The sequence below is a fragment of the Lontra canadensis genome, unplaced genomic scaffold (genome assembly GCF_010015895.1).
Source record: "Lontra canadensis isolate GAN:19392208 unplaced genomic scaffold, GSC_riverotter_1.0 scaffold144, whole genome shotgun sequence".
NCBI classification, from domain to species: domain Eukaryota; kingdom Metazoa; phylum Chordata; class Mammalia; order Carnivora; family Mustelidae; genus Lontra; species Lontra canadensis.
The window spans coordinates 2,228,843-2,253,940 of NW_022631138.1; the positions used below are offsets into that span (position 1 = coordinate 2,228,843).

General features: G+C 45.1%; 2 protein-coding genes across 3 annotated transcripts in view; both read left to right on the forward strand.

Annotated features, from left to right (window-relative positions):
- Positions 1 to 4,296, forward strand: part of TMEM87B (transmembrane protein 87B) — a 49,480-nt gene extending 45,184 nt beyond the window's left edge. For both annotated transcript variants that reach the window (XM_032843876.1, XM_032843875.1), the window contains exons 17-19: positions 1,366 to 1,418; positions 1,715 to 1,745; positions 2,889 to 4,296. In XM_032843876.1, the coding sequence (XP_032699767.1) occupies positions 1,366 to 1,418; positions 1,715 to 1,745; positions 2,889 to 2,948 (144 nt within the window). In that variant the 3' untranslated portion in view covers positions 2,949 to 4,296. The remainder of the gene's footprint in view (positions 1 to 1,365; positions 1,419 to 1,714; positions 1,746 to 2,888) is intronic.
- Positions 4,297 to 15,712: 11,416 nt separating this feature from the next.
- FBLN7 (fibulin 7) overlaps positions 15,713 to 25,098 on the forward strand; it is a 44,408-nt gene continuing 35,022 nt past the window's right edge. Inside the window, exon 1 of the mRNA XM_032843845.1 lies at positions 15,713 to 15,909. Within this exon, the coding sequence (XP_032699736.1) occupies positions 15,832 to 15,909 (78 nt within the window). The 5' untranslated portion in view covers positions 15,713 to 15,831. The remainder of the gene's footprint in view (positions 15,910 to 25,098) is intronic.

A 25,098-nucleotide genomic window follows, 5' to 3' on the forward strand; every position in this document is an offset into this window, starting at 1 on the left:
AATGAATAGAATCTTTAAAAAAAAAAAAAGATATTTTCCTTTTATTTTAGAGATATGTGTCAGTTTATTTTATTTTATATTTTTTAAGATTTTATTAATTTATTTGACAGAGAGCGGGATCACGAGTAGGGGAAGGAACAGAGGAAGAAACAAACTCCCCACTGAGCAGGGAGCCTAGTATGGGACTCGATCTCAGGTCCCTGGGATCATAACGGGAGCCGAAGGCTGACACTTAACTGACTGAGCCACCCAGGCATCCCTGTCTCACTTTATTTTAAAACTCCATGCTTGCAAACACATCAAGGGAATACTTTTTCATTTCCCTAAATTAAGGGCAGTCAGCTCTTAATCAGAAGCCTTATCTCAAGACTTATTTCTACTTGAGACTCACTCAGAGAATTGGGGTTCCTATTAATACTGGCTCAGCTGCCTTGTTTCTCTCCTAGGTGAGCAAGATGTGATTAATACTAGAACCAAAGTATTCCATGTAGCCAGATCACAAAGAAACATTTTGATTTATTTTATTTAATAAATCAAGATACTTAATATACCTTTTATTTTTCTTTCTCCCTGTGAGATAACCATAAGTAAGTCTCTGTTAAGAAACAGATACCCTGACCGACCTGCTTTCCTTTTCTTGTCTCCTGCAGAGAGATGAGCATAAATAGAAGTGACAGAAATAAATAGGCTTTTGTAAATTTAGTAATAAGCAACTACTTGATTTTTAACGATGACTTCAGAGGAGCGGTCGTCACTAGGTGCTTGTTATTTTGTACTCCAGTTGCACCATCTCCTGGTTTGGGTATAACAATACCACATTTGGCTGTTGGGAGCTCTTGAACTCAGTCATCCCTGAGAACTACAGAGAGTTGATTCAGAATTCAACTTACTGAAATTTGCCCCAGACAGTACAAAATTCCAGTTTGGTTTTGCTTTTGCAAACCAAACTGTCATCTTTTTCTTTTGAAAGATTATAAACTCATCATATAAAAACTTGAACAAATTAGGAGGCATAATGAATGCTAGGAGTAAAAAACCAATAAAAATCAATATTCTTGCTATTTTCAGTCTTATAAATAAACTATGTTTCTACTATGGTTTTTCAGGACAAAGAAATAAAACCTGTGAATCTAACAAAAACCAAGAAGTATGAAATTCTGAAATCTAAATTTTTGTTTCTTTGCCTGTTTAAGAAAATACTGGCATAATTTCTGTGTGGCCTACATGCCAACTTCTTAGGAGATGTAGAAATGAAAAGGATTGTGCATTTGAATTTAAATGCTTAAATTTATATACATTATACCTTAAAATTCTACTTTCAGGGATACTAAGCAAATGCTAATATATAAATATTTATTTCTACAGGATGAAGATTTGAAGTGGGTAGAAGAAAATATTCCCTCCTCATTCACAGATGTGTAAATATCCTCTGTTAAAGTTTGATTCTAAAATTTAGGATATCATATAAAGAGATAATTTTCATACTTTGTCATGTGCTTTTCAAATATCATACCTCTATATGTTTTTACAAGCCCCCATCACTAGTGAATGACCAGTTTCATGTCATGTTTGTTGGTGAACCAAGGTGTTTATTTCCATTGGCTGTGTCCCTCCAGAAATGAGAATTTGTAGATCATAGACTATGCCTATATTCGGCTTTAGTACATACACTGGCCTTTTAATGACATTGTTGTCTGTTTTTGTTTTGTTTCAGGGCTCTTCCAGTGTTAGTGGATTCAGACGAGGTAAAACATTTTTTGCGTATTTTCTTGGTGCTGTTATTTTCACAAAGTAGAAGTGTATTTCAGAAAGAAATTCTGGAACTTTATAAAATGATGACAAATTCAGCAGATTGGAAGACTGCACTGATTTGTCAGTAAAGTGTAAAGGAGCTCGATCCTCATTTAAAACAGGAGAAAGATAAGCGCTTGTTGATATGAAGGAAGGGAGAATTGTAAGATTTCAAGTCTATGATTTTCTAACTTGTATGTCGGTAAGAGTTTAGAATACTTTAAGATGGCAGTTTGTCTAAATTAATCTATACTTGACATATTTTGGGGGGATATTAAATAGAGTTTCTATCTCATATTCATTTATTAACCTGGAGATTTGAATAGAAGATGTGGATTTGGGAAGGTTTGGGGGAGAAAAATGAGTTACAGATCATCTGGACATTGGAGTGTGGCCCACGACCGGAAGAAGTCTGAATTACAAGAATTAAAGGGTGGATATGGGGACAGGAGCTTACAGGAAGGAACTGTGGAGGACCGTGAGTGGTAGCCTAGGCGTGATTTAGGTGGTGGCCGGGGAGCAGGAGAGAACCCGCGGCTGTGTTGACGGAAGGGAAGGGCGGTGACCGGCTGCAGCAGGCTGATCTGACGGTAGGCGGCAAGTTTTGAGGAGGCTGCAGTAGACACGCACCTGGCTACAAAGGAGTTGAACTTGAGGATTTAGAACTCTACAGAAAGACACCTCCTGGAGAATTGCTTTTAAACGGGCACTTAGAGGATTCATATAAATAATTTTGTAATTTCAAATACATGAATTGTGTAAAGTGAGGCAGATTCCCGGAGAAACTCTGCCTCGGAGATCCATGTTAGCCCCATCCCTGCGTCTCCCTGCTAATTCTGAACTCCAGACGTTTCCCAGCTAGCAGGCTGTTCAGGTTTTCTGAACTTGCCAACGGATATCAAGCATACCTCACTAGAAGTGTGTATTATCTGGTGTTTATTTTCTGTATCTAATATTTTTGTGTGTACCAGTGACTCTACTTAGTCCCCCACAAAATCGTGACCATTGAAAGATTAGAGAATTCTGTTATGTTCTGGAAGGAGCATCAACATTTGCAAGTATATCATCTTTTGTTGTTGTTGTTGTTATTTTTTAAGGAAATCATGACCAGATCTGAAATGGCAGAAAAAATGTTCTCGTCAGAAAAGATAATGTGATTGAAACCCATAGAAGTGACACCTCGTTAACGGTGAAGGCCTTCCTCAAGACTGAAAGCGGGCTTTGTTTTGATGGAGTGCAACAAGATTTCATTGCATTATCTTGGAAATCTGTGTATTACAACTAAGAATTCAGGTGGTATGAGGGTTCTACAACCATTTTAAGCTGCTCTGGAATGTCAGCTTCATGTCCATCAAATTGCCTGGATTTGGAAATAATGTAAGAAAAGTATTATGATTAAAAAAATATGCCCAAATCCCCTTAGCTGAGTGGTAATAGGGACATGGATTTGGGTTTTCTCTTTTCTCTGGAAAATATGACGATTCCAGACTTAAAAATATTTTTTACATAAACACTCCTATTGTCACTAACCTTTGAGGTAGATGATGTGATTCTTCTGTAGTAAAGCAGCGTCTCCATCTCTTGGGTGTATGGTTACTAGATGCAATAATAATTTTCTTTGACTTTTATACTGAAGTGATTTGAAATTAAATACAATTTGGTTAGCCTTAGAACATGAGCATGTTTATATGGTTAGCTTTGGTGTGTGTGTACGTATACATACGGGTCCACACAAAGTCCTTGTTTGTGAATATCACCATGCACACCAAATCAGAGTTGGGTCCTCTCTGAGCTCAGGGGAACACAAGTACACAGGAAAGAGGTCTTGATGATCACTTCTAAGGATTTGCTCTGTCATTGTCCCCTCAGGCCATATGTGCACGTGCTGCTGCGGAATCTGTCTGGGGCAGGTGCTAGACATGTGGCCATATTGCAGTTCCTCTCTGGCAAGCTGGGTGGCTCACTACCAGTGACCCTTGTAGATGCTAGAACACCCTTTACATAATCTTGGTTTATTCGGTTTCATAATGAAACATGTATTTACCTGCACAGTATGTCACTATTAATCTTGTAATAATTCCTTAACCTTTAGTCATGTTTTACACATCACCTTGTTACATTATGTATGTAATATATGATTTGAGAACTTTTTGTTTTAATATTTTTTTAAGTGCAAAACATTCTAAACTTGAAAAGTAGTTGAATGTAGAATGTTGGAAATGTGAATGTTTTGCTGCTTTCATGACCAAAGATACAGGGCTAGTGGACATTTAGAATAGGAATAAAAGTTAGAATCTTGTAGCTCTTTTTTGAATTGAGAGACTTCAGAGAATTTTGATTGAGAAGCATTTAAAGTCTTAACCAGTACAAACATTTAAGTATAACTGTTAATTTATTTTCATTGTGAAGCTACAAAACAGAAGTTTTTCTTCCAAACCTGCCTTTTCGATTTATTTCTCATTTACTCATGTAATAGGAGTTAGCAAAAAAAAAAAAAAATCTAGCAATAACGTGTCTTGAAAGATACTTTTCAAATTTATTTTCGGTAGGGATCATTGACCGGTTTGGGCATCCTTCCTAGGAAAAGAATGTCAGTAAGATGGGATCCATTCTGGTTTTGGTGTATTTTACCCTGGGCCCAGTTGTTGCAGAGCTGGAGATGACCCTGCCTTCTCATTCCTAACATTTTTCTCTACTACCACCCAGATTTTGAGGCAGACCCCCAACTCGTCATGGCTCCAGCTGAAGTTTGAAGTACAGGGTCCCGGGCTTCTAGCCTGTAGGAGCTGCAGATGTAGTGGGGCAGACGTGGGGGGGTCGATGGTGAGCCTATAGAAACATCTCTTTCCGCAGGGAAAGATAAACGATGTGATGTGTGTAGCTCAGCTCCAGGCTGAAATGCAGATTTTTCTCATCTTCCAGAGTAAGCAGGATTCCCTTCTGATAACCTTGTCAGAAATGTTGTTTTTCTTTTTTTTAAGATTTTATTTATTTATTTGACAGACAGAGATCACAAGTAGGCAGAGAGGCAGGCAGAGAGAGAGGGGGAAGCAGGCTCCCCGCCGAGCAGAGAGCCCGATGCGGGGCTTGATCCCAGGACCCTGAGACCACGACCCGAGCTGAAGGCAGAGGCTTAATCCACTGAGCCACCCAGGTGCCCCAGAAATGTTGTTTCTCAAAGGACATGTATGGTATCTGTCACTTTCAGTGATGATTGTGTCCTCAGGTGATGTCTCTTGACCTGAACTGAGTATGCCTATGGAAGGTCCTCTTAGCCCCCTCACAGAAATAGGAGGGGGTGTCCTCGGGCTGTAGCTGTGCTTCTTCTGAAGGTCACTGGGGAAAAGGGATACCCAGGGCCGTTGTCCAGCTTATTATCCCAGCTGCTGCACGAAGTGTCCAGAAACTGGTCCTTAGAGCTTTTGAGTTTATCAGATCAGTTTGTTCTTGGGTTGCCATCAAGATGGGTCTCACTATAAATGAAGGAATCTGAGAAGAGTCCAGTTTTATGTGTTTCTAGAGAAAATGCTCAAGTGTTCTTATGCAAGTCATGTTAGATTTATATGATGTGTGAAATCTGCTTATAAGGAAATTTTCATGATTTGTGTTAGATTAGCATTTAATTGTCTGCTTTAAAGGATACTTAATTTATTTCAAAAATACGGAAAAATAGAAGAATCGGTGTGAATTTTTTAAGACTGAGAGATGATGTTCCTTTACTTTTCCTGTAAAGAAGATAATTTTTCAATCTTTCATATCCTATAGAGAAAACCAACTTTTCCTCTGTGATACAGTACATTATGTTTGCACTACTATAATGTCAAGACTGAAAGTATAAAAAATGTACATATAAGATTAATTTTTATATCTTTTTTTTTTAAGGGGTTTGAGGTGCCTGCCTGGCTCATCCAGTAAAACATACGACTCTTGATCTTGGGATCATGAGTTCAAGCCCCACGTTAGGGGTAGAGTTTACTTTAAAAATAAATAAAAGGGGTTGAGTCTATTGCACTAAGCTATACATGACTAATTTAAAGTGGAGAGATGTTGTGCTAGATTTAAAAAAATAACTAGTTTTCTTAATGTGTCTTTGTATGATCAACAGCATGCCATAAGCAATACAAAACACCAAGCCTTATACTTACAAGAAGAAAGGTTAACATACTGGTAAAGTTCTAAACATATGAAATGTACATAAGTGACAAAGGTAGGATTTTAAGGAAATGTCAGTATATAGAGAAGCTCTGTACTGCATTAAGGAACTTCTTTAGAACTAGGAAAGCATTCCTGTGTTTGAGGAGAAAATTTAGGGGTTTGAAAAGTTATATTTTTCTATTTAAAAGGGTTAAATTATTGCATAATTTGGAAAAGGTTGCTTTGAATGTAGGACAAAACTGTTTCAAAGATTTTTGTTTGAAAAGTTTATGTATTTTTGTGCCTTAATATTTGTTCTGACTTTTAATAAAATGCTTTCTGAAATTCTGGGTGATTGATTCTAGTATTCTGTTAGTGCTTGATTATGTGAAGCTGCAGGAAATGTAGGCCCAAATAGATGGTTATGGCAGGCTTTAAACAAAAGTCCTAAGACAGGAGACGCACTATTTAACAAATACAGAAAAGTGTTCAACCTCAGTAGTGAGCAAAGGAATGCAAAATATGGGGCACCTGGGTAGCCTCAGTGGGTTAAGTATCCAGCTCTTAGTTTCGGCTCAGGTCATGAACTCAGGTCCTGAGATTGAGCCCCTGTTGGGCTTTGCACTCAGCAGGGAGTCTGCTTGAGAGTCCCTCTCCCTCTCCTTCTGCACACTCTCTCTCTCTGCCCCGCCACCCAATAAATAAATAGGGGCGCCTGGGTGACTTAGTTGCTTATTATGCATCTGTCTTCAGCTCAGGTCATGATCCCAGGGTCCTGGGGTTGAGTCCTGCTTCGGGTTCCCTGCTGAGCAGGGAACCTGATTTTCTCTCTCCCTGCACCTACCTCTCTTGAATAAATAAATTAAATCTTTGATAAATAAATATATTTTTTAATGCAAAATATAAGATGGAGAATTTTAAAAATTAACAGGTTTATACTAACATTTGTAAAATCTGCTTGCAAAGTCTGATGAACACACTCAATTATAGTAATATACTTGATTCAGTCTTCGAGAAAAGAAGTTCAACAACGTGTTTATAACCTTGGTTCCTGCCAGTTCTGATGATGTTTTTAAAAATGATTCAAACTATAGAATACGGCTTCTGCATAAAAATGTTTATTAGATGATTTTTTAAATGGAGACAGAAACAAACTAAATATCAACAATAGAATATTAAGTGAATTAAGGTCTAGCCAGCTACTTTATGGGATACTGCAACCATTAAATTATGAAGAATTCATTATAATAACAAAATTATTTGTAAGAAATAAGATACAAAGTCACTGTTGTGGACTATCCACGAAAACACAAAGTAGAGAAAGGATTGAGTGGAAATGGACCATGGTGGTATTCATGGTTAATGTTTATATTTAGCTAAGCTGTGGTCACAACGTGATCCAACATTTCAGAAGGTTAAGACAAAAAGAAGTTTATTTCCTGGTCATACAACAGTTCTGGGGTGGGTATAGAGGTGGGCAAGACAAGCTTCCCCCACACATGGCTCAGGGACCCAAAGTTTCTCTCTGGTGGGCCCTCCAGCTCCTAGGGCCGGTCATCTGCATGTAGCCGACGGAAGGAGAAAGGACAGCCTGGGAAGTTTTGTGGGGTGAAACCAGAAGTGCTGCTCATCACTTCCGAGCACATTCCATGGGCCCTCACATGGCCACACAAACTGCCAGGCATCTGGGAAATAAGAGCCATGCGCCTGCCTGCTATTCTACTCTGTGAAGGAGAGGATGGATTTGGAGGGGACAGCTAGTTGCACCTGCTACAGATTCTTTGGGAGCAGTGGACAAGGAAGACAAAAACTTCTGCCTTTCTATTTTCTAAGGTAAACATATGGAGAAATATCTAAAAAGTGAAAGTCCATAGTAGGCTATATGATTATCAGAAAATCTAGAAACACGCACGGTCTCAGAACACAGCTTAATCCATTAAAAAAATAAAAATCCAGGGGCACCGGGGTGGCTCAGTGGGTTAAAGCCTCTGCCTTCGGCTCAGGTCATGATCCCAGGGTCCTGGGATCGAGCACCGCATCTGGCTCTCTGCTCGGCGGGGAGCCTGCTTCCTCCTCTCTCTCTGCCGGCCTCTCTGCTTACTTGTGATCTGTCTGTCAAATAAATAAATAAAATCTTAAAAAAAAAAAAAATCCATCCTGCCCCAAGTAAGTAGATGGAACATGGAGAACATTCTTGGACATTCTCCCAGCCTTGGGAGCGACCAAGACGGGTATTCCCTGGAGGAAAAGGAGGTCTGTTGTTGTAATAGTGCTGATAGTTTAGGGAGGGTTGGGAGTGCTCACAGAGTGGCAGGCTCTGTTAACCATCACAGTGTCTGTCGTCAGTAAGGTGGGTGTAGCCTGTGAGTTTATAGATGAGAAAACAGACTGAGCATGGCTAAATGACTTGTCCAAAGTCACCCTCTTGGTGAATGGAAAGCTGGTATAATATTGGTGTTAAGTACCCTCAAAGGGTTTCTATGAAGTCCTGGCAGGGAGGAGGTACGTGGTTGCTTGTTAGAGGATTAAGGTCATGTATCTAAAGTGCTTGGTGCTCAGGCCTTCACAACACAGCGAAGTTACCAAAAAACGCATTGGTGATTGCCATGGAGGCTGCTGAGACCCAGCCTGGCTTAAAGTCCTCCATATGAAACTCACATTCCAAGACTTATTTACATGTGTTGCAATGGCAGCTTCCCAGGGCAAGCTATTGCCTCTTAAGTGGTAATGGATTTACTACTTACTACTTTTTTTTTAAAAAGATTTTATTTATTTATTTGACAGACAGAGATCACAAGTAGGCAGAGAGGCAGGCAGAGAGAGAGGGGGAAGCAAGCTCCCTGCCTAGCAGAGAGCCAGATGTGGGGTTCGATCCCAGCATGCTGGGATCATGACCTGAGCCAAAGGCAGAGGCTTTAACCCACGGAGCCACCCAGGCACCCCCACTTACTACTTTTTACGATTTACTACCATTGCTAAATTCCTATTAATATAAGCTGGTATGGTACTGAATTCAGATGTAAATAATTTGGGCAATATTTCCTTTAAATCACTGAAAAAAAAAAAGAAACTGTGTGGAAGTTTATGTACTGGAAAACTTTTAAAAGGTCTCCAGCAGATGGTGCCAAAGTAATACCTAAGAAGACTTCTGGTCTGTAATTCTTGCCTTTAAAATTTTCTTTAATTTACTTTCCAAATGCCATTAAGCAAATTTAGAGATGAAATTAAAAACAAAAACCAACAAACGAAAACTTTGTGAAAGTGGACACAAAGAGCACTGCCATCCCCAGAAAAAAATAATCAATGAATTGTATTATTATCAAATGCATTTGTGGATTTCAAGATCTGTGGATTGGACCAAACTTCCCTACAGATAACAACTCTAGGCAAAATTTCAACAACAACTACGTGAAGACACTGGCAACAGACACAAAGCAGGGGGGCATAGGAAGGGACTCAACAACACTTGGATGAAGGGGACTACACTGGGTGATTTCCCCATTTTTTAGGGCTTTTTCACCACTAGCAGACCACAGTTCTTGCCAGATATAAAGCTTAAACCTGCATATAAACCCTGATCTTTTCCTTGCTGAATTGGAAGAAGGCAGAGATTCGAACTGCAGTAGCCACAAAGAGAAAGAGAAGAGAAACCCCCCAAATCACAGGCTCACCCTGGACAATGCGTGTGTGGGGACAGACGCCACGCAACCCATCCAAAGCCAAGAAAGTAGAACTGAGATTTCTGCTAACACAGGGGACAAAGTTTGACTTGAGTTGAACCCAGTAAACCGCCTGCTTACAAAAATGATGTGGGGGTGATGTCAGAGATAACGAGGGACTAAGGACCTCTGGAAGTTTGTCCCTTCATTAAAAAAAAAAAAAAAAAAAGAAAAAAACTCAAAAAAACTTTCAGAATTAACTTTCAGAACTCTGGAAATTAACCAGTCTTGCAGCAACCTAAGGAAAATTTACTCAAGAAAAAATGCCTGAATTTCAGTAAGAACACCAAGCTTTCCTTCCATCTGTCCTACTCCCCTACCCTGTTCCCCAGCATATAACAGTGGCATTCAAAATTAAGGGCCCACATTCCCAGTACTGCAGGGGGCATTCATTCCTTGGAATTCACAACTAGAAAGGCTTGTCTTTATTTGACCTGGGCCAGAGCTTGCCCAGTGTTAAAAACCTCTTCCTTGGGGAAGTCTGTTAAAAAATATTCTCGGTGAAGTGTTCTAATGTTGTTGCTGCCCGAGGCAATAAATAACAATGGAAGCAAACAATAGACTAACCAAAAGCCTCAAAAGGTAAAACTAAAAAGAAAAGCTCCAATGTAGTTCTGGGAATCTGAAAGACCACATGCATATGTATGGCTTTGCACAGCAGAGTATAAGCAGGAAGCGAAGGTTAAGGTAGACTTGTAAACTAGCCGCATGAGAGCCGAACGTGTGTCCTACCCTTCACACAAGCACCGTGACAAACACCAGGAGATTTATTGGTTCCAAGAATTTAAGGAAAATCCTGTCCAGTAGTTAGCTGTCCACCAGATAACTGAATAGAGACTTCAGTGGCCATGTATTAAAAGATAGAGTTGTTACAGAATTAGTTCAGAGATGTCACTAAACAAACATCACAACAAGCGGCAACAACAAAAACCCTGGGAAGAGGGAAAAATCTGATTTCCACAGTTGCCACATTATTTTATCCAGTTTTCACCAAAAAATTATGACACACACAAAGAAATAAGGGGTGGGGGGCACCTGAGTGACTCAGTTGTTAAGCGTCTGCCTTCGGCTCAGTTCACGATTCCAGGGTCCTGGGATGAAGCCCTGCATTGGGGTCCCTGCTCAGCAGGAAGCCTGCTTCTCCCTCTCCCTCTGCCCCTGCTTATGTTCCCTCTCTCACTGTGTCTCTCTCTGTCAAATAAATAAATAAATAAATAAATAAATAAATAAATAAAATCTTTTTTAAAATAAGGGGAAAAAGCAATTGATATAAAATGTTCTTGAGAAAGACCAGATGTTGGACTTACTAGACAAGCACTTTAAGTCAACTATTTTAATTCATTTTTTTTAATTTACTTGTTTGAGAGGGAGAATGAGGGGCGGGGGGAGTGCATGCACAAGCCAGGAAGAGGCAGCAGGAGGGAGAAGCAGACTCCTTCCCCAGCCCCCGAGCAGGGAGCCCAATGTGGGGCTCAACCCCAGGACCTTAGTACCATGACCCAAGCTGAAGGCAGATGCTTAACCGTCTGAGCCACCCAGGTGCCTCTAAGTCAGCTATTTTAAATATGTTCAATGACCTAAAGGAAACCGCATCAAAACAACTAAAGTATGAGAACAACAGCTCACCAAATAGATACTATTAGTAAAGAGATAACAATTGAAAAATGAGCCAAATGGGGTGCCTGGGTGGCTCAGTCAGTTAAGCATCTTCCTTTGGCTCAGGTTGTGATCCTAGGGTCTTCAGATCAGGCCCCACATCAGGCTCCCTGCTCAGCAGGAAGCCTGCTTCTCCCTCTCCCTCTGCCTCCCCCCAACCCTTGTGCTCTGTCTCGCATGTTATCTCTCTCTCGAATAATAAAATCTTGTTTAAAAAGGTTTTTTTTAGGGGTGCATGGGTGGCTCAGTGGGTTAAAGCCTCTGCTTTCGGCTTGGGTCGTGATCCCAGGGTCCTAGGATGGAGCCCTGCATTGGGCTCCCTGCTCAGCGGGGAGCCTGCTTCCCCCTCTCTCTCTGCCTGCCTCTCTGCCTACTTGTGATCTCTGTCTGTCAAATAAATAAATAAAATCTTTTAAAAAAAAAGATTTTTAAAAATCTTTTTTAAAATCTTTTAAATCAGTGGGTTGAGCCTCTGCCTTCAGCTCAGGTCATGATCTCGGGGTACTGGGATAGAGCCCCACATCAGGCTCTCTGCTTAGTGGGGAGCCTGCTTGCCCCTCCCCCCTGCCTGCCTCTCTGCCTACTTGTGATCTCTCTCTCTGTCAAATAAATGAATGAAATCTTTTTTAAAAAATAAAAATGAGCCAGAGGTGCCTGGGTGGCTCAGTGGGTTAAAGCCTCTGCCTTCGGCTCAGGTCATGATCCCAGAGTCCTGGGATCAAGCCCTACATCGGGCTCTCTGCTCCGCGGAGAGCCTGCTTCCTCTTCTCTGTCTGCCTGCCTCTCTCTCTCCCTCTCTCTGTCAAAAAAATAAAATCTTAAAAAAAATAATAAATAAAATAAAAATGAGCCAAATAGAGAGTAAATAGAAATACTTTTCTGTTGAGGAGTACAGTAACTGAAATGAGAAATTTACTAGAAGCCCAATAGCAGTCTGAATTAGGCAGAATAAAGAATCAGTGAACTTGAATATAGGTCAATGGAGATTAGTCAGTCTGGGGGATAGCAAGTAAATAGAAAAAAGAAAAACGAACAGAGTCTCTGAGGTGTGTGGGTCATCATCAAACACATCAATATACGCATAATGGGAAAATCTGAAAGAGAGGAGAGTAGGAAAGAGGCAGAAAGAATATTTGAAGAAATAACAGCTGAAAACTCCCCACCTTGGTGAAAAAACATTAATCTACACATCCAGGAAGATCAGCAAACTCCAAGTAGTATAAACGTATACAGATCCATACTGAAATACATCATAATCAAACTGGCAAAAGACAAAGACAGAATTCTAAAAGCAACAAGGGAAAAGTGACTCATCACATACCAGGGATACTCAATAAGATTAAAAGCTCTCTTTTCATCAGAAAACATGGGGGCAAGAAGGCGAGGGGATGACATATCCAAAGTAGTGAAAGGTGGGGGGGAACCCCATCAACCAAGAATTTAATACCCAGGAGTACTATCCATCAAAAATGAAGGAAAAATAAAGATACTCCCAGAGAAGTAAAACCAGAATTCTTTGCTAACAGTCCTGCCCTACAAGAAATGCTAAAGAGAGTGCTCTAGGCTGAAATGAAATAACACTAAATGGCAACTGGAATGAAGCCATAAGTGGTACCAGTAAAGGTAATTATGTAGATAATTACAAAAGACAATATATTTTTGGTTTGTAACCCCTTTCTGTTTATCATTTCAAAGAACAAACTTCTGGCTCACTTTCTTGATGTAGTGTGAAAGCATGCTATAGTGCCCCAAGTTGGCAGGGCTGTGCCCCAAGTTGGCACTCAAAAAAATTTTTGTGTAATGAGTGAATTAGACCATCATTGCACTCCTTCTAGATCACCCCCCACCCCTGTTCCTACCCGGTTATCCTGGATCAGGCTAACATGCTGGGCTTTGTTCCCAGGACCCTTTGTAGGTGTTTGGGGGTGGGGGGAGGCTGATGACATTTAGAATCACAGATAAGGGGTGAAGGTGGGAAAGGGAGAGAAGCAACCCCGAATGAGCCAACAGGCAAAATAAGCATATGAACCCCACAGGGCAAGCAACATGGTGTGGGACACTACAGAGGACAGAGAACCCTACAGGACAGCTTTGGAATGGTTGTTTTAGGCTGGGTGCTGCTTCTGATTGAGCGATAAACAGATTTCTGCAGCAAATCTTCCTTTCTCGTTTTGCACCCCAACATTATGCAGGGAACACAAGTGTATCAGCAAAAACACTGATCCCAGAAGATGGTCATTGATTCTGTCAAAAAACTTTAAAAATATTTTCTTTACATGTGTGGATACCCAACCCCCCAGCCCATCCAATCCCTGACATTCAGGAATATTCTCTTGAAAACTAAACACAGAGGAAACAGAAGAAGTAATATAGAGGATGGACCCACTTCGTATAAGTCAAAGGTTGGTTTTTGGAGACCTGAATATAGCACATTGGGCTTATTTTCACAGTTTACTTTCAGACAGCCCTGATGGGTTCTGGGCTGCCTTGACCCCTGTGGGTCAAAGGCAGTTGGAGACAGAGAGAGAAGGGGCAGTACTGCTGGGGCAATGGGACCTTAGAAAGTTAATTCAGAGCAGACACCAAGCACTAAATGGAAGATGGCCATAGGACAAGAGCAACAAACAGAAATTAGTAGATAGGGGGTAAAAAAATCTCTGTTGAAATTCAGAAATGCTTAAAAAATAGAAAAAGAAAGAGGAAGGAAGGGAGGGAGTGGAGGAGAGGAAAGGAGAGGAAAAAGACAACACAGAACAAAAAAATTCTGTAACTAAATTCCTGAAATCCTGTATATCTGTATTTAAGTGAAAGGTGCTAGGGGTGGAAGGTAGCCTATGCTGGAGACGGCACAGCTCTGGGAGGGGCCTGAGTCTGGGGTTTACATACCATGGGCAAGTCACTCAACCATGTCCAGATTCAGCTTTATGAATCCACAGAGAGGGCAAGAGAGGAAAAAAGAACACTTCCTTCCATGTGCCGAAGTCTGGCTCCCAGTTCACAGCCAGAAGCAGGCTGAGAAGTCTTGGCCTCCAGGGGAGGTCACCATGTAAACAGGAGGTGGGATAAAATACACACGAAACACGGCCACACCAGCCAGAACCCAATCTTTCATTAGTGGGAGGGAGAGAGAAGGGTAAGTGATGGAGGCTGAGGGAGCACTGGCTTTGGCATCAAGGGCAAACACATGATAGATTGAGGCAGAAAACCATAATTTCCACAGGCTTCCTGGGATGGGACCACTGCTGCCTGGTCCCTCCACTTGGACTGGCAAAAGCAAGGTTTTGCCCAGTCTCCAGGAGCGCAAACAGATTACATGGGCCCCGCTCTACTTCCTGTGACAGGAAAGTGGAGGGAGAAGCACAGTAGGATTTCCTGGATAATGAATGCTCAGGTGGCCAGCCTTCACCACACCCTCGCTTTCCAGGGGACTCCAACTTTCCTTTCTGCCTTCCAGTGGAACTCTTGGTCTGAGACGACAGTCTTCTGAGCTCCATTCCTGGAGCTCTGAGTGGGCTCTGCTAAATGAAAAGCGGAAAGGAAAAATAGATTTGAGGCTTGGCCAGACTTGGTGTGCACCATGACATCTGCAGTGTTGCCTTCTGAAAACATTCTTCAGTAAGAACTTAAATAATGTTTTCCAGGAGCTTGGGGCTGAAGCCATCTGGTTCCTTCCACAGCCCCAGGATGCAGGGGACTTCAGACCACTCGTGTCTGTCCTTCCCAGCGGGATTTCCCACCGACTTCAGCAAAGCATCCAAGGTTCTGATAACCTGGCCTTGGCCTTCGTTTTAAACGGAGTTCCTCCTTCAGGTTGGGGAGGGGAGAACGATCAATGAGGACAGGAGATTCTTGGTCCCCGTGCATGTGTGTTTTCATTCCCCACTAGCATGACTGAGAAGGACACTCGACCACTCGATGGAGAACTTGGTCTACGCTTAGGAAGCCCGTCTCCCGGCCGGGCCGGTGCTGCTCTCTGAACGCCGTGGAGGAAGGGGTCCCGGACGCGGGCTGCGAAGTAGGGCAGAGCTGGAGCGGGATCGCCACTCCGCCGCCCCTGGCCGGCGACGCGCGTCTCGGGCTCCCCAGCGGGGCTAGGGCACGGTCGGGGGCGGGGGGCGGCCCGTCAGGGGTGGGCTGGCGGCCGGGCGCGCGTGCGGGGCACTGGCCACGCGGCCTCGGCCGCCCTGGCCCGCGAGGCCCTCCGGATGCCCGCGCTCGTCCTCGGCGTCGCGCCCGGCCTCCTCGGGGAGCCGCGCGGGTTGGGCGCGCTCCCAGGCGCATTCCTGGCCGGGCAGCCCCTCCTCCTCGGCCTCGGCCCGGGGGCTGGCGCCTCCCCGCCTCGCCGGGGCTGTCTCGTGCGGGCGGCTGCGGACGCTCGTGGCCCGCGCACAGCGCACCTGGACCCTAGACGGCGCCCGCCGCGCTCCGGGGCTCCCGCCGCCCTCCCTGCGCCAGCCGCTGCCGGGCCGCGGCGTGGGCCGGCCCGAGGCGGTGTCTCCCCTTCCCCAGCCGCGCGGTTCCCACCGGCAAGATGGTGCCCAGCTGTCCCCGCGCGCTCCTGCTGCCGCTGCTGCTGCTCCTCGCCTGCCCCGCGTCGCGGGCTTCCCAGGTCAGTGCCCTCCCGCCTCTCGCCCGTCCGGCTCTCCGGGGAGGCAACGCCAAGGACTTGGGCTCGTGGCTCGGCTCTTGGAGGCTTGGGCAGGGGGCGCGGAGCGGCTCTTGGGACCCCCCGCCTGTCACCTGAGCTGCATCGAGGGCCGGGCGCCTGGGAAGACCCGGGCTGGTCCAGCGGCGCCGTCTGGGCGACAGCCTCGGTCCGCGGGGGACAGGGCTCCGCGTGACGATCGTGGGTTGGAGGAAGGTGTCCCTGGGATATATGAGACGCCAGGCTTTGGTGGGGCTCCCCCCTGGAGCTCCTGGTCGCCCCGTGAGGGTGGAGACTGTCCCCGCCCTCCAGCTCCCAACATTCAAATTTCTAACTGAAATCTCTTTCCCACCGCCGCCGATTTTAAGCGCGCGCGGAGTCGGCGAGCGGCGTTTGCGCTGAGCAGGCAGAGGCGGGCCGGGAGGTCTCTGAAGCCGTCGCATCGCGCGCTTAGGGGGCCTTAGATTTGGGACTGCATTTTCTTTCCCACCCTGACAGACAGCTTGCCGTTTCGTTTTTCTCTCCCTGCCGTTTGTGTTTGTTGGAGTCTCACTGGGTTTATTTATTGGACCAGATTCACTTTTTATACTAACCAGTAAGAACCGATGGTTAAAATTGAGGTAAGAATGCAGATAAAAATACATCTTCCCATAGGTGGAAGGTGGAACTGGAATTGCTGAATTCTGAGCCAGCAACCGCCAGACTGGCCCTGGCGGCGGGAGACCCCTCCCCTGTGGTGCGCTTGGCCCGTGGGCAGAGCGGCGGTCCCCCCAGCATCACCAGCCTAAGCGGTACCAGTGGTGGAGGCAGAAGGAAAGCCTGCATTGACTCACTGAAAGCCCCATGAGTGCCCGGTTCTTGATTAAGCATCGTCCACGCCCTTAAATCTCAGAGCAGCCCTGTGAGGTGGGGAGCACTGTCATCCCCATTTTGCAAAGGAGAGAACGGAGGCCCAAGGGGATTGTGACTTACTTAAGGTCACACGGTCAAGGAGTAGAGAAAATTCAGTCCCTCTCCTTGGATTCTAAACCTTTCCCCCTTCCCCACCGTCTAAATTCCTGAAGCAGGCGGGCACACTCACAGCCACCTAGAAGCCCCTGGGGTGCAGCAAGGAATTGAAGGCAGGGAGAACGCAGTTGAGACCGGAGGTGGGTGGTGTGAGTGCAGAAGTTGGGAGTAAGGGGCGCCTGAGAGGCGCAGTTGGTTAAGCGTCCCACTCTTGATTTGGGTTCAGGTAGTAATCTTAGGGTCCTGATCTCGGAGTGATGAGATCATCCTTGGGTGGAGCACCGTACTCAGCACAAAACTGCTTAAGAGGCTCTCCCTCTGCCCTTTCCCACTTGCATGCATGCGCTTTCTCCCTCTCTCAAATAAATAAATAAATAAATCTTATTCAAAAATTTAAAAAAAAAAGTGGTCAGCAGGAAGCCAGGCAGTAGGGGCTAGTCTGAGGCCACGCGAAACCACCAACAGAGCAAGGGATCGCCCACCCACTTTGCAGAAGACAAAACAAAACAAAACACCAGGCCCAGAGACAAAGGCCAGAAGTGTAGGGTGGGCACATCTATCCGGAGCCCTCAGAGTGGGAGAATGGACGGGATGTACCAGCAGATTCTGGGTCTCCGGCTCTGCCACTGGCTCTCCGGGTTACCCAGACAACAGCAGAGACCCTGGCAGCTCTCAGATGTCTATGGCTGCTGCAGAGGCAGAAAATGAGCCCTCTCAGGCTCTGGTCCCCAATCCCTGCCTCCCTGGGCTTTGTGAGGGGGAAAGGGAACAAAAGGGATTGTCTATAGAAGTTGGTTTAAGGGGCGCCTGGGTGGTTCAGTGGGTTAAAGCCTCTGCCTTCGGCTCAGGTCATGATCCCAGTGTCCTGGGACCGAGGCCCGCATTGGGCTCTCTGCTCAGCGGGGAGCCTGCTTCCTCCTCTCTCTCTGCCTGCCTCTGCCTACTTGTGATCTCTGTCTGTCAAATAAATAAATAAAATCTTTAAAAAAAAGAAAAAAGTTGGTTTAAAAAGTTCTTGTGAAAGCGTCCTTCATCCAAAGTCTCAGGGGTCTCCCCGCCCAGGCCCTACCTGGGGGAGCCTGATAGGTAAACCATAAAGAAGGCCCCAGGAACACTCTTTACTGGGCTTTTTCTCATGTCTCCGGTCCTTGCTCTAATAAGCACTCCTTTGCAGAGGCCTTCCCAACCCCATGCTAAATGGGTCTCCTCCCTGCCCTTGTGTTTCCTATTTTGGTTCCATGAAAGGCTCTGGAATAGGAGTGATCACATTTGTAATAGTTTCTTCAAGTAGAATTTGAATTTATAGTCTGTCTGCTCCACTACAGGGCCCCAGGGCCAGGGACCATAGCTGGGATTTTTACCCAGGGACCCCACATAGCTGGAGTTCAGCAGAATGAAGGGAGTGTGGTCATGCTGGTGCTGCTCTGAGCAGGACAGAGCTGGGCGGTCTCAGTGTAAACCTTGGCTGCACATCATGTCACCTGGGAATCTTTTAGAAATCTTGATGCCAGCCTTATCCCAGAGAATCTGATTCAGCTGGTCTGGGTTGGGGCTCAGGCATCAGTATTTTTTTTTTTTAAGTGTCCCTAGTGATTTGAATCAGACAGGTGGTGCATGAGACCCAGTGGACACCCATCTTTCAGAGTTAAAAGCTGCAGACCTAAGAAAGGGCCAAGGGGGTGGTGGTTCAGAGTGGACAAAGAATTGGGCTCACGAGGACCTGAGGGGCTGTGGCATAGCTGGAGTTGATCTGATCTGAACATGTGATGAGCCTGGGGCTCTTGAACCCAACAATTAGGCTTGCTGGCCGGTGGAGACGCAGCCCATGTTTAGAGAGTAAATGGCACTCATGGGACCATCGGCTGCCTCAGGGAGATGGGCAGAGTCCATGGCCATCCAAGGACCTCTAGCTCGAGGCAGTGGGAGTTCCTCACGGTAGCCCCCACTGGGGGTCCTCTGTTAACCAGGAAATGTGCTCACTTTGTTTCATTAGGTGTAAGCCCAAGGAAGCATGATAGGTGTGTGTTTGTGAGTGTGTGCATGTGTCTGTGTGCCAGGGCCCGTGAGTGTAACTGTGTCTGCACGAATGGGTGGTTGTGTTTGCTACGGGGTGTGTATGTGCATGCATATCTGTGAGGTATCTCTGTGTGTGTGTGTGTGTGTGTGTGTGTGTGTGTGTGTGTGTGTTACAGGATAGGGGGAGGCTGCTTTCTGGAAGAGTCTGGAGCAGTAGTCTCATGGGAATGGACAGTATCATTCCCTCTCCTGCCGTCCTCTGTGTCGTTCCACTTCTGTCCCTCTTGTCAGTGCAGGTGTCCAGAGTCACTTTGCAGTGGTTTTGTGATTAGCTGGATGGGAGCAGGTGGTGGTGAGGAAGGAGGGCAGTTTGAGCAGCGTGGGGATCCCACGAGTGGGGGCCCTTTCTTAAAACTACTGCCTACTCTGTGGCCTTCCCACTGGAAGAGAAACAGCCCTATTGGGGAGACGAGAAAGGGAAATGTGACAAGCCCCCCTTCTCCTCCCCACCACAGCTCTAGGCGGGCAAGGAAGGCAGGGTCTCAGCATCCTCCTTGCCTAGGGGGTGGTTCAGAAGGCTTCTCTTCCCCAAAACTTCTCCCTGTGAACAGATGTCACAGGGTTTCAAATTCTACCATTAGAGGTTCATTCTTTTGGTGAGCTTCTCCTATTGGCTTTTTACAGTTGAATGAAGAAAACCCCCAGTTTTTGGAATACATTGCCATGATTTGTACCATAGCACTATGTTCCATATGTGGTAACCGCCACCACAGTCAGGAAACTGCACCACTGCCCAGAACTGATCTGTCCTTCATTGTCATAGTTTTGTCTTCTCCACAATATCATACAAATGGAATCAACAAACACATAGCCTTTTGAGTCTGGCTTTTTAAAATTTAGCGTAATGCAATGAAGAGTCTTCTGTGTTGTTCCTGGTCTGCACAGTCATTTTACTCATAGTATGATGGAATCAGATTCCGTGGTCTAGGCGTACCACAGTCTGCGCATTGGTTCACCCACTGAACGGAGTGGACACCTCTGGTGTCATTTCTGTTTTTTGGTGATCACGAATGAAGCTGCTATAAACATTCTAATGCAGGTTTTTTGTGTGTGAGTGAATACGAATATTCATTTCTCTCAGGCAAATATCTAGGAGTGAGACTGCAGGGTCATATGGTAAATGTAAACTTCACTTTGTAAGAAACTGCCAAACTGTCTTCCAAATGAGTTGCATCGTTTTACGTTCCCACCAGCAATGGATAAAAAGACTCTGTCACTCTACATGCTCACCACTTAATAATGTCAGGTTGGTTGGTTTGTTTCCAAGCCATTCTGATAGGTATGCAGTGGTATCTTATTATGGTTTTCATCTCCATTTCCCTAAGGACTACTAAAATTAAGAATCTTTTTTGCCTAATGTTGAGAATCTTATTTGCCATGAGTGGTCTATTGGGTAAAGTGTCTGCCCCTTTAAGAAATGGATTAATTTCTTACTGTTCAGTTGTAGGTGTTTTTTATATAGTCTCATTACTAGTTTTTTTCAGGTATGTGAACCGCAAATATTTTCTTCAGTCTGTAGCTTGTCTTAATGTCCACCCCAGAGCAAACATTTTAAATTTTGGTGAATCAAAACTGATCATTTTTTTTTTTTTAATTTTTATGGATCATGCCTTTGATGTCAAGTCTGAGAACTCTTTGCCCCACTCCAGGTCCTAAAATTTCTCTTCTGTATTTTCTTCCAATTTTTTGTATAGTTTTGCATTCTGACATTTAGATCTGTGATCTATTTGGAGTTAATGTTTGCATAAAGTGTGAGTTTTATGTTGGGAATTGCTTTTTGCATATAGATTTCCAACTGTACCAACATTGTTGAGAAGATGGTTGAGTTACCATTGAATTATCACTGCAACTTTGACAAAAATCACTTCATCATTCAGGTATGGGACTATTTCTGCCAGTAACCCACTATTTTGATTATTGTAATTCTATAGTAAGATTTCAAATCAGGTAGGTTTTAAGATGTTGTTATTATTTTCCAAAACTGTTTTGAATATTCTAGTTTCTTTTCCTTTCCATTAAAATCTTAGAATTAGCTTGTCTATTTCTTCTAGACAAGAAATTCTATTGGAATTTTGATTGGGATTACATTAATGCTATTGATCGATTAGAGGTAAATTGGCATCTTAACAATATTGGGTCTTCCAGTCTGTGGACATAATACATCTGTCCATTTATCTAGACCTTTGATTTCTTTCATCAACATTTAAAAAATTTTAAAATAAATATGCTTTGTTAGATTTATACCTAAGTGTTTCATTTTTGGAACTCCTTTAAATGGTATTATTTTATTAAATTTTCATTTCCAGTGGTATATTCCTTGTATATGGACAGCTAATGGATTTTTCTGTGTTGACCCTGTATCCTGTGACATTGTGGAACTCACTTATTATGGAGTTTTGTTTTTGTTGTTTTGTAGATTCTCTCTAGGTTTCTTACATAAACGATTGTGTCATCTGTGAATATGGGCAGTTTTATCTCTTCCTTTTTTTTATGTGCCATTGGTTTATTTATTTAGCCCTATTACACTGGCCGAACCCTCCAGTACTATGTTGAATAGGGAAGTGAACATCCTTGCCTTGTTCTAGAACTTAGGGAGAAAACATTCAGTTTTGGGGGGGGTTGGTTTTTTTCTTACATTAAGTGTAGGTTTTTTTGTAGATGCCATTTGGTAAGTTAAGATTTCTTTCAAGACATAATTTGGCAGAGTATTATGAATGAATGTTGAATTTTGTCACGTGCTTTTTTTCTGCTTAAATTGATATGATCCAGTGGTTTTTCCTCAGTTTGTTAAAAAGGTGGATGAGCTTGGTTGATTTTCTATTTTGAAACCAGCCTTGCAGTTCCAGATAATCCTAACTGGTTGTGGCTTTATTTCTCTCTCTATATATATTTCTCTGTATTTCTGGATTGCATTTGCTAATATTTTGAGAGAATTTTTGCCTGTTTTCCTGAGGGACATCGGTATAGAGTAGGGGTCTGCACACTGTGGCCCCTGGGCCACATCCAGCGGCCCCGATGGTCAAATCTGGCCACACCCATGCATTCACATATTTCTGCAGCTGCTTTTTGCCCTACAGTTGCAGACTTGAGAGGTTGCAACAGAAGCCATATGGGCTTCAAAAAAGGAAATTTCCTTGGCCCTCTGCAGATAACGTTTGCTGACCCCTGGTCCCGTCTTTGCAGGGTCCTGTTACCAGGGTAGTGTTCCCTTGTCTTCTGTTTTCTGGAAGAGATTGTGTAGGTTTGTCAGTTCTTGAAATGTTTGGTAGAATTTACCAATGAAATCATGTGGGCCTGGAGACTTCTTTTCTGGAAGGTTTTGCACTATGAATTCAATTTCTTTGACAGATACAGAACTGTTTGGGTTAGCTTTCTTCTTTGGATGAGTTTTGGTAGTTTGTGGCTTTCAAAACATTGATCTGTAGTCCTCTCTCTCTTGAGACAACTGCTTCTCAATGCCCTGCAGATTACTCCACATTCTAAACAGCCAGTCGCCTGTGATGACAGATAGATACTCTGTTCCATTGTTCACACCCAGCCAAATAGTCTACTAGGATTAACGCTCTTTCTTGTGCAACTCTGTGGTTTCTGAGCCCCCCCCCCCCTTTGCCTTCAGTCAAATACATAAGCACAGTGGTTCCTAGCTCTTTCCTATTCCACCCTCTGTCCGGGCTGCTTTCCCTTGGAGCCTGTAGTCCCCAGTTCCGCTGACCCTGACTTTGGCTGCCTGCTCTTCTGAGCTGGAGTCTATGTTTTATAGATCATACCTCTTCCTCTTTCTTGGCTTCCTCCCTTGTTTTTTTGAACGCATCCCCAGGAAAATGATGTTTTAATTTGCAATCGTTAGGCATTCCCAGACCACTTTCCTACTGTAGCTATTACCATTTTTCCACACCGACCCCTTAAAGCAGTCAGCAGTAGCACCGCTTATCCCCAGGCCGTCCATGGGGGTCTTGAGGCGCCCGGGAAAGTGGCCGCGGAATCCTCTCATGGGGAGCAAGGCCACGGGCAGGAAGAAGTTAGGGGAGGACCGCTGCCCCACCCACTCTCCCCTCCTGACTGAGTCCAGGAAGGGGGGTTCCGAGGCGGAGTCCTTGGTCTGCGATGAATGACATGAGGGGTGAAAGGCGGAAAACCCGAGGAGCTTGTCTGTTCCCAGCAGAGCGGCGGCAGCTCAGCCCGGTCAGCGGCGCTACTGCTTCGGGTCCATCGCCGGGCCCTGCCCCGCGTCTAGGCTGACAGAGCTCGTTGGACACTTCAGAGCTCAGAGTGGAAGGACACCACGACTGACGAGGGGTGTCTGCAGGGATGCATGGGGATGGGCTGAAGCGACAGGCACACGTGAAGCCATCCAGATTCCCCACTTTTTGAAAGTTTGCATGGGGTCACTTCACTTTTAGGGAGGACCTCCATGAGGACCCGTTCCCGCTCTCCGAAGGAAATCCCAAGAGGATTTTCGCTTTTATGAAAAAAGGCGCAAAGCAAATACAGCGATCCGCGTTAGTTTTGCCGAGAGCTGGTGAAGCCGCGGCCGCACCGCGAGCGCCGAGAGTGGCGCCACCCAGCGCCTCCCCCGGAAGCCGCACTCAGCATCTCAGCCTCCGGCCGCCAAATTGGGTCTGGGAGCATCTGTGCTTTGTCTGGGGAAACTCAGGGCTGGGACCCTCCTCCATCTGTGGGCAGCTGCCAGGTTAGCTGGGGCCGGTTGGTCTCTGGTGCTCGTGGGATGCATCTCCGCTCTGTCCACACAGCCTCTCTTCCTCCAGCAGGCTAGCCTGGCCTTTTCCCATGGTGTGGCTGTAGAGGGCTGAAGCTGAGCACAATGCATGAGACTTCTAGAGACCATGTTCTAAAATGAATCTGGCCTGGGTCCCCTGGGTGGCTCAGCCGGTTAAGTGTCAGGTCATGATCTCGGGGACCTGGGATCGAGCCCTACCTCCGGCTCCCTGCTCAGCGGGGTGTCTCCTTCTCCCTCTGCCCTTCCTTGTGCTCTCTTTCCCTGTCTCAAATTAAATAAATAAAATCTTAAAAAAAAATGACCCTGAGATTTGGGGGTTGCCCAGGTATGGTGAAGGAATGGTTGTAACAGGGTAAAGGAGCTAACCAAGTTGGGATTGGTTAGTTTGACTAATTTTAGAGGATAGTGTGCAGGGCTGCTTCTAGTTGCCTGATGCCTGACCCTGGGGCTCCTTGGGTGGGGGGTGCGAGAGATGGGGAGGCTGAGGGGGTGTTAGTGCCTCACACAGGCAAGAGCCAGAGAAAGCGGGGGAATGATTCTGGACTGATTGGCTGTGCTGGGGGTGGGTGCAAGGGTGTTGGGGGTTTGCTGCCTCTAGGAGTGTGCTAGCCCTGAGAGGGGCAGTCTGGACCAAGTCAGCAAGGCCCCAGATGTCAAACATCAGATACAGAAACTAGACAATACAGCTAATCCAGATCCAGCCTTGGAGCTGGTCTTTCGCTCCCACTAATTCTGTTGGCCAAGGCAAGTCACAAGCAAGTCACAAGGCCAGCATAGATCCAGGAGGCGAGAAAACAGATTTCCACCTTTTTTTTTTTTAAGATTTTTTATTTATTTATGAGAGGGAGAACATGAGCAAGAGAGTGAGAGAGAGTACAAGCAGGACGGAGGGAGCAAGGGAGAGGCAGGCTCCCTGATGAGCAGGGGGCCTAACATGGGGTTCCATCCCAAGACCCCGGGATTGTGACCCACTCTGAAGGCAGACGTTTAAATGACCGCTGAGTCACCAAGGTGCCCAGATTTCCATCTTTATGGGGCCAGCCGCACAGTCTCCTTGCAGATGATGGGGATGGCTGGAGCGGGAGTGAGGGGTGGACTGTAGCTGTTTCTGCCAACTTTCCCACAGAGTGACCCAGAGAGTCCTTCCTGGCACCTTGGGCCTTCTCCAGCAATTTCATCCTCTCTCTGGCACCTTCAGGAATGGGCCTCAAGTCCTATCCAGGATAGTCCTGATTACAAAGAAGAATGGAGGCCCCTTCGCTCCCCAAGGGTCGTAGGTAGTGGGTATTGACAGTGGGTAGTGGGTATTGGGTAGTAGGTATTGACAGTGG